Source organism: Vicia villosa, unplaced genomic scaffold, assembly GCF_029867415.1.
Source record: "Vicia villosa cultivar HV-30 ecotype Madison, WI unplaced genomic scaffold, Vvil1.0 ctg.000363F_1_1_2_unsc, whole genome shotgun sequence".
Classification (NCBI taxonomy): domain Eukaryota; kingdom Viridiplantae; phylum Streptophyta; class Magnoliopsida; order Fabales; family Fabaceae; genus Vicia; species Vicia villosa.
Window position 1 is genome coordinate 35,774 of NW_026705163.1, and position 14,228 is coordinate 50,001.

The 14,228-nt window shown below is 34.2% G+C and overlaps 2 protein-coding genes across 2 annotated transcripts; one reads left to right on the forward strand and one right to left on the reverse strand.

Moving 5' to 3' along the window:
- Positions 1 to 7,970: 7,970 nt before the first annotated feature.
- Positions 7,971 to 9,415, forward strand: LOC131627394 (uncharacterized). The gene is made up of 4 exons (XM_058898252.1): positions 7,971 to 8,023; positions 8,330 to 8,485; positions 8,950 to 9,037; positions 9,126 to 9,415. The coding sequence occupies exons 1-4, from the start codon at positions 7,971 to 7,973 to the stop codon at positions 9,384 to 9,386; spliced, it is 558 nt and encodes a 185-aa protein (XP_058754235.1). The 3' UTR covers positions 9,387 to 9,415.
- A 1,118-nt stretch (positions 9,416 to 10,533) lies between these two features.
- On the reverse strand, positions 10,534 to 14,093 carry LOC131627395 (protein FAR1-RELATED SEQUENCE 5-like). Its single transcript, XM_058898253.1, has 3 exons — positions 11,856 to 14,093; positions 11,455 to 11,594; positions 10,534 to 10,759 (listed from the first exon to the last, which is right to left on the reverse strand). The coding sequence occupies exons 1-3, from the start codon at positions 14,091 to 14,093 to the stop codon at positions 10,534 to 10,536; spliced, it is 2,604 nt and encodes an 867-aa protein (XP_058754236.1).
- Positions 14,094 to 14,228: the final 135 nt, after the last annotated feature.

Genomic DNA, 14,228 nt, shown 5'->3' on the forward strand with positions numbered 1-14,228 from the left:
TTTCATCGGATATAAAAGCAAGGTTCGATTTTGTACTCAAAACAGTTGAATTTGACTTTGATTTTGAAAGATTGAGAAGGGATTACCTGAAGAGGTGCAAGTGTGATTGTGATTGGATTCAGATATTTTATCTTTGAAGTTAGTGATCTAACGGTTCAATTTTATCTTTGACATACACGCAGTTTATATTTGCTGGAAATTAAAGTGCGGAAATGTAAAGTGCGGAAAGTAAATCTACGCTATTACATCGATTGTGCGGGAAATGTAAACTAGCCTATTTACATGAATTTGACATCCTATACATTTATCTAGGAATTTTAAATTGCAAGAAAAATAAAAGGCATGTTTTTGGATTTTTTATGATTTATTTTAATTATAATTAATGCATAATTAATTAAATTAAAATGAAGAAAAAAGATGAAAATAGATTTAAACCTAGAAATTAAGTTTAAAATATGTACAAAATATTTGTTAATTAATTTCAAAATAAAACTAATTTTTTTGGAATTTTTGGAAATTGATTTGAAATTGATTTAAGTTAATTAAAACATAATTATGCAAATAATTATACAAATAATTAAAACTTAAAAAGAAAATTATTCAAAATATGTACAAAATTAGTTTATAATATATAAACAATATTTATCACAAAGAACAATTTTTTTTATGATTTTTTGATTGGTTAGAATAATTAAAAAGCAAATATATAAATATATACTAATTAATTATGCAAAATATTGAAATCTTGAAGAAAAATAAAATATTTTTATTTCAGAAAATAATATATTATTTTAGAAGTCTAAAAATATTTTTTGTGTATTTTTTGGATTTTTAAAACTATTTTTAATTAATTTAACAAAGAAATTAAATAAAAATAAAAATAAAATAGAAATAAAGGATACTGATCCTGTGTGGTTGGATTGAGAGTCCATGATAAGGATGGTTTGATCTGGCACGTTGGATTATTCATTAAATGAGATCAGGTGGTCCAGATGGTGAGGCACGTGGCAAAAGCTACACCTGCGAAGCACAGAATCAGAGGACAATTTAAAAAAAAACGCGCGCGTCTGAACCAATGAGGTGGGGACACCTCATCATCTTCAACCTCTCGCCAGGGCCTTTTACAGCGTTTTTATGAAAAAAGCGCTATAGTAAGTGAACCTCAAACCTGCAAAATAGCGAATAGGGGTAAACATGCAAAGAAGTTTGGCGCGATGGTTCCATTCGTTTCGTCTTGTTCATGCGAATCTAATGGTGCTAATCAGAACTTCTAATTTTGCCTAATTTGGAAAGCCCTAAATTTGAAGCTATGAACCCTAAAATGGTAGTTTCGTTTATACGTGTCCAAACTTCAATTAAGCTTCCAGAAATGATCTACACCTCAAACCAAACTCAATAGTATGTCTACATCTTGTTAAACATGTGTGAATAACCAGATACGAATTGATTTTAGTTTGAACAAATTTTGACCTGTGTAGCTCGATTCAGTGAGCTTCAAGGCTTGTAATTGATTGAGATAGTTTCAGTGATGTTTAAGGAAGGTATATGAATGCTTAGTTTGTATTGAAATGGACTGAAATTACAAATTCGAATTTGAGTTTTTCTTTGGATTTTTTGAAGTGATTACAAAGGTGTTATGCTTAGCTTTGCTTCTGAACTTGTCTCCTCTCGTTTGCTGAACTATGATAGCTTATTTATAAGCTATGTGTGCTTAGAATTGAGGCTAACTTGCAGCTAGTTGCCTTTGTTGAAAACTTGGTTTTTAAATATTAAAAACCTTGAATTTTTGACCAAGTCTTGACTCCATTCAATGCTCTTGCCTTGTGCACCAATCCTCTGCAGAAAATTGAAGGTTCTTTGATGAGTCATGCTTGAATTGTAAGCTACCATTTATCCATGCATTTTCCTTTTAATTTTAATCTTAAAGTAAGATAAAATCATGCAAAAAATGGATAAAAAAGGTATGGGCTTAGTCTTGGTCGTGGGAGGCCCATAGTAACATGGAAATGATGTTTGAATGCTGAAAACTTGGCCCCATTTGGAAAAAATACATTTTTGAGCAATGTTGATTTCATGCATTTTCCCAAAATTTAGCCAACTTCAACAAGGTGTAAATCCTTCAATTTTTGTCATATGAAGGAGATCTTGCACTTTTTAGAAACCTCAAAGAGTCCTCTAACCAATGTCTTTGGTCTCATGTCAAAATGATTTTTGAAGCTCCTTGTGTGTCCTTTTGAAAAAAGTGTCTTTTTGTTGACTTTGAAAATGACCTGTAATGTCTTTGGTCATATTTTTCAAATGGTGAATCCAATGACCATGGGATCAATGGCATTTGAAAGATAATTGAATTTTCTTCAAAACAAGCTTTGGTTTGAATTTTTTGGATGAAGGATGAGAGAGTTATGATCAGTCAAAGTTGAGTTGACTTTTCAGGCAAAAACCCTAATTTTGAATCTTAGGGTTTTGTTGATTTTTGATCTTTCCTTGATGAATTATGATCATCCAATGATCAAATGATGAATCCTTTGACAAAATATGGACTTTGACAAAAAATTTCATTTTTGACTGTCTGTTGACTTTTTTGGTCAAACGGGTCGTCTGTTGACTGTTTGAGCTGCTGACGGTGCGTCTGAGTGAATTGAAGTTTGAAAATTTGTATGATGGTACTTTGAGATATATGGATGTATATGAAATCCATTTGAGCTCTCAAAAACTTGTTGCTCCTGTAAAACAAGAAAAACCCTGATTAGGGACTGTTTGTGTAGGAGACAGTTAAGCGTACCTGATTTTTGTGCAGTGTTGAGTCTCTGCTAATCGCGTGATATTCAGAAGACTTCTAACACAAAAATCTTGGAAATTTGAATTGTGAAAAATTGATTTGATTGATGGTACAAAACACTGAGAATTGTACTGCCAGCAGTTTGGCTGTCAACTGACTGTCCAGGTGTTGAAGCAGCAGTTAGAGTGAAAAATCAACAGTCAAAGTTAATTTTCTTTTTTGTTGTTTTTGTTTTTGTTTTATGTGAAAGTTGAAAGTTTATTTACATGACTTGTTAGAAAAACACGGACATAATAAATAACTAATATTTACGGTATGCGGGCAAAATTACCGATAATAACCCTGAAAATCATTTAATGCACAGAAATAGGAATATTTGACTGGCAGAAAATACACAAAATATTATCTTAGTAATTAAGCAATATTATGACAAATAGTACAACATTTAATACTGACAGTACAAATATCACATACTATATTGAACAGTACGACGAATAAACGGTACATTTAAGAAATAAGAAATACGGCAAATTTCAGGAATGACGGTTAATGACCCATGCTATGAACAATAACATGTAGATGATTGGGAGCATAACCATTGCAGGTCCACACTCCTCAGGACTGTGCAGGCAGAAGAAAGTCATGATCACCGTAGCAATGGTGATGACTGTAAGAAACAGTGTCTCTATCCACTTTGCCATTCTTGTTAGGGAAGAAGAGAAAATAGATATGAGGTAGGAATTTGAAAGATGAGTTGGAATTTGATGTGAGATTTTATGGAAGAAAATGAGAGGTATTTATAGAATGGAAAGAAGGAAAGAGACGTTGGGGAATGATGTGATTCCGTACAAAAGGAAAAATTTGAGTGGAAGTAAGATTTGAAAGAAAGTGGAGATAGTGTTGGAAAAAGAGAGATTTGATTTTTGAAAAAGAGATTTGAAAAGATTTTTGCAAATAATGGAATATAGTACAAAAATTAGTGGAAAACAAAAGATAATAATAATCTACTTGTTACCAGTACAGTCTGAGTTTCCTGATTCTGCGCCTGCAAAAAAGATTTAACTCTGTACCAATTGTGTCAGTACTATTTATCTGTAAATAAATAAATAGCATGTGTGAAGTAATAAACAGTATTTGGCGTTTGCGTAAGAATAAATTCAACTGCAAGCCAAATTACTGTATAAGAAAAATTCTAAAAACTAAGTGTTTCATATGTTAGGATATTTGTTGAAATAAAAATCCATGATTATATGCGACTCTTAATTTTCAGATTGGAGTTTTCTTGAAAAATATGTGGGCAAATTTTGGGGTATAACAATCGCCATTACAAAGTTTGATACTCTTGGCTAATTCGTACCAGCCCTGAGCCATGTACCTTTCATACGTGTTTGGGACTCCCTTCCTTGACGCCTTATGAAGGCTGCAATTGAACACGTGTCGAGTCTCCACGTCTACAACTTTAATTTCATCCTGATATACCCGAAGACATTTCTTAGCTATTTCCCTTGGAAAATGCTGCATAAATACACAAGTATTTCAGTATACCATTTCATAAGGTTTTTCTATGAAAAGAATACGAATCACATACAAAATTATGATCTTACCATAACATTTTTTGCACTCTTTTTTCCGTTTGTAATGCGATTCTTCCAGGTGAATTTCTTTGCCCCATTCGACATCTCCCATGTAATTTCAGCCGACTGCTTTCCTTTCCCTTTCTTTGGCTGCTTTCCTTTTCTCAAGACAGGATTCTTAACTGGTCCACGTGAAGAACCTTCTCCTCCAAACTCTTTTCGCTTTTCTTTAATTCCTACACCTGTTTTCTTAACACTCTTTTTCTTTGAAACCCGCCTTGGCTCCACATCGACACTCTCAATAGGTTAGTCTTCAGCCATCACTTTAATCGGTTCCTCTTTTACATCATGAATCACAACATTGACATTGCTTGACGGTCGAGGAACTGGCGTGCCGGATGCAGTATCAATTTGACCAGCCCGATCTTTCTTCCCATGTTCTTTTCCTCTTCTGTTTGCTGTAGCAGTCCTCTCATCAAAACGTACTTTCTTCGCAGCTTTCTTTGCCTCATCTGCATTGTACCCTGTTTCAGCAACCAATCCATCTATCACCCTCATTGCTCCTTCGTCGCTAACAACCAAAAAATCAGAACACAAATTAAATATTTGTGTTATAGATAAAAAAAATTAATTAGCCACAGCGACAGATACCCCAACAATTTAAAAATGGAAGAATCGATAATCCCAATTGTCGTACTCTGTTTGTGTGCATCCTGAAATTCATCAACCTAAACCCTAATCGCTCTTAGTTTGTTTTTATTAAACCTATATACATATATTCGTATTCTCTGCATATTCTTTCAAAGGAAAAACACAACACATTGTCAATATTTTCATTACCCATAACTACCTAATAGCCATAGCCCATAAGAGCGCCAATCAAAGTTAAAGTTTAGAAAGCTGATATAGAAAAATATTTACTTCAAGAAAAATACTCGCCTTTATGCATCTCTACCCTTCTAAAAACAACACTTCGACTAAGAATTTTGAAAGTTTAACAAACCGATATGTAATCATAGGCAAACGGGGAAAGAAAGTACCTGATTTCCATGTCGCCGTCGGATATCCATCCGTTGCTGGGTTTTCTACCTCTGGTCATCTTCTTTGGCATGCAGCAAAACACAAGTGATATTGTGCTGTTCAACCCACTCGTGCGTTTTGTTTGACAAATGTGCTTTTCGTTTTAAGAAAGCATAACTCAAAGTGTAGTCGTTTTACTTCCCCGTACTGATTGGAGGTTACACCTGTTAATTACCACTTGGGCCAAACCTAATTGTTGGGTTCCTATAATAATAATAATAATAATAATAATAATAATAATAATAATAATAATACTAATAATAATAATAATAATAATAATAATAGTAATAATAATAATAATAATAATAATAATAATAACTATATATCAACCATAAATACACACAATTACAATATCAATTGAGGGAAACAAAATTTCCCTAATTTGTTCTTGATTAAAACGTACTTACATGTTTTACAAAAATAAAGTTTGAATAAATAATAATAATAATAATAATAATAATAATAATAATAATAATAATAATAATAATAGTAATAGTAATAGTAATAATAATAATAATAATAATAATAACTATATATCAACCATAAATACACACAATTACAATAACAAGTATTCATCATTAAATATTTAAAAAATAGCCCTATTACAATTTTATAATAATTGTATACAAAAAAAATCACACTTACTGACTTTGAAATTTGTATCATCTTCTTTCATACATCTCTCTCCTTCAACCAAATAAGTGTAATAATAATAATAATAATAAACATTAATAAAACTATTATATATAAAAAAATAAGTGAGAGAAAATATTAGAGAGATAGAGACAAATTTATGAAGGAGAAAATTGGAGAAAAATAATAGGAGAGGATCCAATCCCTCCCTCATTACTGTCCAAAACTTTCAGGCAACCAAATCCCATGCAATCCTCATGGTCTTCCATTACAGCATACTGTAAAATAAGAAAGGTTGCGGATTCGATCCATGTCGACATAACATAACAAAACACATTCAAAACCAAACAGATTAATGCCATAATATTCAAACCAAACAGATTAATGCCATCATATGATGAACCAAGCAGATTACTGCCATAATATCCAAAACAAGCAAATTAATGCCATAATATCCAAAAAACATTCAAAATATCCTAAATATTACATCAAAACCAGCATAGTTCATATATCTGCCCGATACTTCAATAATGGCTAAACAATTCCTTCATCAATAAACTCCTTTTCTTCACCTGATCATCCCAATAAGTTGAAGCTTTTCCCAGGACTTCGTTCAACAAAACATTATTTGATGATTGAAGTAGGTAGAGTGCAAGTTTCATCCTGGTTGCACTGATAACCTGCACATAATTATAAACATTTAGGTTAATACGAAAGCTAATTAGAGTGACAAGGTTTGAGAAATAATATTCACATTAAGGCAACTTACAGATACGGTATCATAAGAACAGTTGAAGGTACATTCAATCATCCACTTACATACCCACACTCCAGAGTCATTCCTATGGTCATTCATTTAAATGCATTAGTCTTACATTATCAGGAAGTTTTGATTAAATAGGCAAACATGGTAAGGGTTGAGAATGCTTACGAATGCGGGCGCTGCCTTGGGAGGCGCATCACTTGAACAATGTTGAAGGCTGTGACTATATTTTCATCCGAAAATGGAAAGAGTCGACCAAGAGAATCATGAAGAAACATTTCTTCAAGAAATAGTGCCTACCACAATAGTAAATACTATATTTGAATCGATCAAAAACAAACAATAGTTCGGAAAAGTAAATCAAATTATATAACATGCATACCAATTTAAGAATTGCTTGTCGTCTCCAATGATACCTATCCTTCGAAGGCGAAGAGTCCAACCAAACCAGTTTCCTTTCTATAAAATCAACTACCAGTAGATACCAGTGATTCCCTTCGTCGTTAATAGGAATAAAAATCTATAAAAAATAAAACTAAATTAAGTGGTAGGTATGAACAGAATTAACAAATTCGAATGTAACAACTATTTTTGTAAAGTAACCGGAAATGACCTTTGACATATGTCGAGCGGTTGAAGTCATGTATTTGTCTTTATAAATACTCCTCACATACTCAGCCGAATGAGTGTTGTCCAAAGCGTATTGTTAAAAGAAAATGTAGTTTACGTCAATAATTAATTCTTAATGAATGTAAATGTAATAGTTGGATTAGTAGTGGTAAAGGTAATTACCGCAAAGTCTGTAGGCAAATACCAAACCGATTGTGTTTTTCCCAACGTCCTTATCAAAAAGTTCTGGGTGTCAACAACTAGATTAATAATCTGTAAAGTTGAATGAAAATGGTATTAGTTCAACATTTTACATCAACAGGAATTTTTTTTATTTCAAATCATGTAAATATAACCTCTTGATAAACAGGAGACATAGGAATCAGAGACTTCAGTGCCTTCCTATCCCCATATACATCTGATTTGGTTTTAACCAGAACCTCATGACTACAAAGAATATATTTATGCAGTGTCATTACTCAGCTGCTATCAAAATAAATGTGATCAAAAAAATTTACAATTAGGTTTTAGCATGGGAATTATAAAGACATACTCAGATGTGTTCCCATCATCAGGCGTAAAGAGGTACACGGTTAGATACGCACACATGGAATCCAACATCATTTCTGAGTTGGGTCTGAAACTCATCGGCATCCACTGTCATCAAATAAAAATGACACTGTTGTTACTAATAAATGGATATAATGTTATATTAAGTTTGATTTAAAAAAAATGGTCAATACTTACCGAAGGAATCTCGAGAGGACTATGGGTTCCATCATAACCAAGCAAACATCCGGGTTGATTGTTAAGGTAGTAATCAAGGTCATCCAAATCCTTAGGCGTACAGAATAGATTCCTATTAATCCTTGAATATTGTTCTGCATGCAGCAATCCAGTCACCTCTTTTTTACTCTTGAACTTCGGAGGGGCTGATGTTGTGCCCAAACACAGTGTACGTTTCGACTGGCAACATTTCCTCTCCGTGGCTGATTTTTTTTTATGCAGCTTGTTACGATCCACCTTGGGTGTTGAAGCGGTGGAATCGTAATCTGTTGTGTTGGGGTCGTCATGAAACCCGGAGTTAGTAGTTTGGTGACTACAAAAACCGTTTAAGAAACCAAATTAGTAATGGTAAGAAAAAGATTAATAAAGTAATGGGAAGGTTTTATAACCAGTTTGTGATCTTTGAAGAAAGATTTAGAAATAGTTTTAAAAAATTAACTGCTTCCTTATGTAACAGTAACTGATTCAGGTTTATCTACTTATTAACAGGTTCTTTAAAGCAAGTTTACAGGATAATGATGGACTTAGTAGAAAATTAAAAACAAAACAAGAGTTACTATTTACCTTGATGAAATCACGATAATCTCAGATTTGTAGTTTTTTCTTCTGGTCTCAGAGAACTCCTCTGTCAGTTGAATGGAATAAGTAGAAGTTGTTGTTGTATTCCTTCTACTCCTTCTACGTGGGGTGCCCAAAGTTTATATGATGTTTTGGCTTTGGTACAGGGTGTACACTACGATCATTGTGAATCAGGATGAAGAGTATTGGGTTAGAGAAGTGTTTGATGCAAAGAAGATGCGCAAGAATGTGATGGTATGTCTTGTTTTTATTTGATTTCCTATAACAGCAGAAGTCAGTTGTTTATTTTAAAGAATCTGACATTCGGTGAAAACCTTTGCAGCAATTTCCAGCAAATGTGATTGATAGTTGCCTTCTCCGCCAAATTTCAAACATTGTTTTACTTGACTGTGATAAGGGTGAACCATACTACTGTGAGATAAAGAAGAGGGAAGAGAAGAAGGAGACATATCTGTGTGGGGCGTGGTTTGATTACGTAAGGAAAGCTGATTTGAAGGTCGGTGACAAACTCCATTTTGTCATCCGATACCCACCGGTGGAGGAAATATTGGTATATGTTGAGCGTAGGGCTGCAACCCCATAGGGGCACCGAGGAGGATCATAGTTGCAATGGTTTTTTTGAAAGTTACTATTTGTGATATTATAATTTTATATTGTAAACAGTTATGGAAGTTTATTAAGTTTTATTTATAATGTTCCAGATACAATGTTAGTTGTGAAGTGAAGTATATTGGGTATTTTGTATGTGTTTGTTAAGTTTTAATGTAAGTGATTGTTATTGCTGGGAAATTTTATGGTTGACCCCAGTTTATTAAGATTGGGCCCTTTTTGTGGTTGTATTAATCATAGCACATTCTGTTGTTTATCTGCATGATTTATATACTTTTTATATCAAAAAGTATTTGTACGGAGTAAGGATCCATGCAAAAACCCATGCAATGCTCAAAATTCAGGGGGTGCAAAAATGAAAAAGCATGAATATGCAAAGTATTTTCCGGATTAAGGTTTCTGTTACTAATGACCTAATTTATGGTTGTTGTTGTTCACGTTTCTGTTACTAATGACCTAATTTATGGTTGTTGTTGTTGTTTATGCTTTTGTTACTAATGCCTTGATTTATCAGAAAACAAATTATTCATTTATAGAAAAAAGAAACTTCTCATCTGAAATATTTGTAGTGAGTAAACTGCTAACTGAATGATGCAAAATGCTAAGATTTAATTTAATATTATACACAAGAGATACAATACTTCATTACACTGCAAACGTACATAATGAAACTCAACATTTGATTCATTTCAACACTAAAACAGACAACATCAAAACAAACTATATACCAACTACTTAACAAAACATCAAAGAAAATTACTTTCCATCTTCAACCAATTTTAATTATACGCCTAAAATTATTCGTATTACATCATAAAACGAACAAACATTCTTGTAGGAGGATCTGCCACAGTGCACTCAAGAACATCACCAGCCCTCAGACGAGTTGCTTTAACATAGTCATACCAACCTAAGCAAAGATATCTCTCCCCTGGCCTCCTACCAGTCTTCAACACACATGGGTAAACAACATCGGTATGAACATCGACAATGTCTATCTCAGTTTGCAACGGCAATAACCAATTGGCAGCAACATTAGATGGAAAGTGTTGCATTTTAAATATGTTTCATAGCACAAAATCATTATCAATACATGCGTATCTAACATACCAACATGTCGATTAAAATAACCGGTCCAGATTACTTATGAAAACATTCTTTCCTCTTACACAAGCAGCAGTGACACGATAATTGAATGAAATGCCATTTTCTTCGACCACGGGATCACCGAAATTTTCATCCATCTCTTCTTCACCTTCATCACTTTCAATGTCACTGAGATCGACATTCTGTTCAACCTCATCGTAAACGTAATTACCTAAATACTCAGCCCATTGTTCATCCATCCTTCAAAAAGATAAACATGCAACTATTAAAATTACAAAGCAAACAATGAAATTATACGTAAACGCAAATATGTAAGCAAATGATAAACATAATTACGTATCACTTGAAGTCACTGAGTGGGATTCACCACTGGACATTTCTCAAGAGCAAGAACACTTAACAATTCACTTTTATAACAAGATTTTTTTCCTTATGTTATTTTTTCCTCTCTTGGTGGTACTACTACTATATATATTGGAAAAAATATATAGGTATAGTTACACCTAACCTAAACCTCATTCAATGGCATTAACTTTAAGTGAAAAAAAAATATTAATGCATGATGGTAATATAACCACTACTGCACTCATAGAATTAGGTGACTGACAGTAGAACTATTAAACTGTATCAGTGTTGATTTGACTCCACTGAACTTACAAACTATATGATAGGACACAAAAAACCTATATAGATGCATGTATTCTAACCTAAACCTTGTCATACCACTAAAAATCACCTCCAAATTCATGCCTGGTTAAATTACAGCTACTTCTTTGCTCGTTCAAGTACCACCATTGTTCATCAGTCGTTGTGGCCTACCGAAACACGAACCCGAATTTTCCGCAACTGTCGTTGGATATAGTGGGATTAACGGTTGTACATGCATTGGATGCAACATCGGTTGTACCGCTGGCAACACGGGTTGCAATCCATACATTGCAGGCATGGGTATGCTTGTGCTTCCAACTTCCGCGCGAGAAGTCGCTGTCACATTCGCGCCACGAGAGTTCGGTGGTTCTGTACATTTATTTTGCACACTACTTCCACCAATGCGACCTCTTTTTCCATTCTTGTTCTGTTTTAACAAACAAATTATTCTTTTGATACAAATAATAACACGTTATAATTAATACAGCATATCAGAGCTTGTATTAAAAAAAACATAATACCTTCACAACTTGGCTGAATGAATTAGTTACTGGCCGCGACGTCCTACCAACATTTTATTCAGATGGCGCGTTTTCCGCAACCTGCAAAGTATACAACAGAAACTACTATGTTTATCAAAAGAGCAACAGATTGACTCAAACGAACAGAATATAGCTTTTGAAATTACCGAACAACTCCTTGCATTATGAGTTCTACTGTTGCATTTAGAACATCGCCTAATAGATTTTATGTCATTCTTTCTTTTCTTCGGAGCACCTTTGCTATTCACAATATTTGGATCACCTACAACTGAGTTCGATGCCAAAATAGGATCGTCCGTACTGCAATACTTTTTGTGTAACTTCAGAATGTCACCCATTATTTCCCCATAAACACCTTCCCTTTTTGAAGCTTCATTGCAAAAGGCAGTAAATGCAGAACAATATGCACCAAACCGAGCTAGCTCAATCATTTTAGAATCATCAGAACCATTACAATTCATGTTCAAGTATTGAATTTTTGCATCCTTCGTCCATCTCGACAAAATCAAACCGGTGGGAATGAGACTAACATGTTCTTCCTTCATGACACCAAACATATGAGAACATGGAATCCCATGAGAATCCCATAACCTACACTCACATTGAAGTGTTTCACCATCATACACAACCTCTACGTCATAGTTATCACAACAATATTTTGTAAATCGATAAGTCTTAAATCCGTTGCGAATTAACTTTTCCTTAACAATCAATGATCCAGCCTTCACTATTTCATCTCTGACTTCCTTGAAAATCTCCATAGTATAAACATTCGCAGCATGGCTCTCAAGGGCACGCAGTTGAGTAGTCATCACAGGTTCTGAAAACTTTGATTTATAATCGGCAATCAGTTCATTGTTTCTATAAGATCTCATAGCCTGATCAAAATTGTGCATAAATTCAAAAATGCAGCCTTTCTTCCTGACATAACTCTTGATGAATGCATTGACGGCTTCACATTGAGACGTAGTTCTTATACGTCCAAAAAACTTCTCACGTAGATATGCAGTTTCCCATAGTGACCTGTTCTCGTACGTTTTTGCAACCCAAGGATTTCCTTCAAGTCCGTTTTCTTTAATTGTTTTTGACCAAAACTCTTCAAATTGATCCTTTGTAAAATTAGAGTACATGGCTTTTTGAAAATCTTTCAAAAATTCCGAGTTCTTTACATTCTCAGACGCATTCTTGTTCAAATGCCAAGCGCATAAACGATGTGTCGCATCCGGAAACACCTGTTTTATAGATTCCCTCATCGCCCCATCTCCGTCTGTTACAACTGCTGCTGGGTATTTATTTTCCATGCACTCTAAAAAACACTCCAACAACCACTTATACGTCTCTGTCGTTTCATCTGACACCAACGCAACACCAAAAATAACTGTCTGAGAGTGGTGGTTACACCCTGAAAATATAACCAATGGGTAGTTGTATTTGTTCTTCTTGTAAGTCGTGTCGAACACAATCACATCGCCAAAACAAAAATAGTCAGATCTACTGCTTCCATCAGCCCAAAAAAGAGACTTCATTCGTCCATCCATGCCTACGGCATATTTACCATATAACATGGGATCAGTAGATGACTTCACAGTTAGATAATTTATAGCAGCGGCAACGTCACCATCTTTAATATTAGCACGCATTTTACTATCAAAATAATTGTACAGATCCTTCTTTGTAAACCCAACACGATCGTGTCCACCCTTCTGAGCAACCATGTACCCCATTATATGACAAGTTCTACTTCCATTTGACTGTAGACCGTCAATCTGAGCTCTATCTGCTGCAGTAATCTCACGATAAATGGGGTGTAAGTGGACAAACCTAGATGGTGTTAATTCATGGTTGTGAGCCTCTTCAAAACATGTCACTACATAACTATCCTTCTGGGGGTTGTAATGCACACGAAGCCTAGCGGGACAATTAGTGCGGGTCGTAGGTCTGTGTTCTCTTTTTCTATCAAGCCTCCTTAAGTGTTTTGTATCTCTTAGACCGTGTTTATTGCATACAAACTGCCTCATTATAATTGTTTGTCCACCCTCATTCGATCTTGTCCTAACATCACTTTTCCTAATGGCAAACCCTTTACATTTAGCATACTTGAAATAAAACACATTAGCTTCATCAACTGTACCGAATTCCATAGCACGAATTTCATCAGCAGTAAGGGCATTAATTTTCACTGTTATATCACCTACAACTGCATCAAATTCAACAAATTTTTCATCGTGACTATCACCATCGCCATCGCCATCACCATCACTTGAACCTTGGTACGCACTGGACACCGAATTACTGTCATCCCGACCATTGTCGGATTCAGAATCAGATGTACCACTGTCACGGCATCGATAGTCGTACGAATCATAATGGTCGATGTTTTTCATGGTAAACCTGAATTAACACATTTGTTAACACACCAAAAATCAACATAAATCACAGTACCTAATTTCCTATTCAAATAAAAGGTACTTAACATAATTGAAATTTCCAAATCATCAAATAGGAAACCCATGTACAGA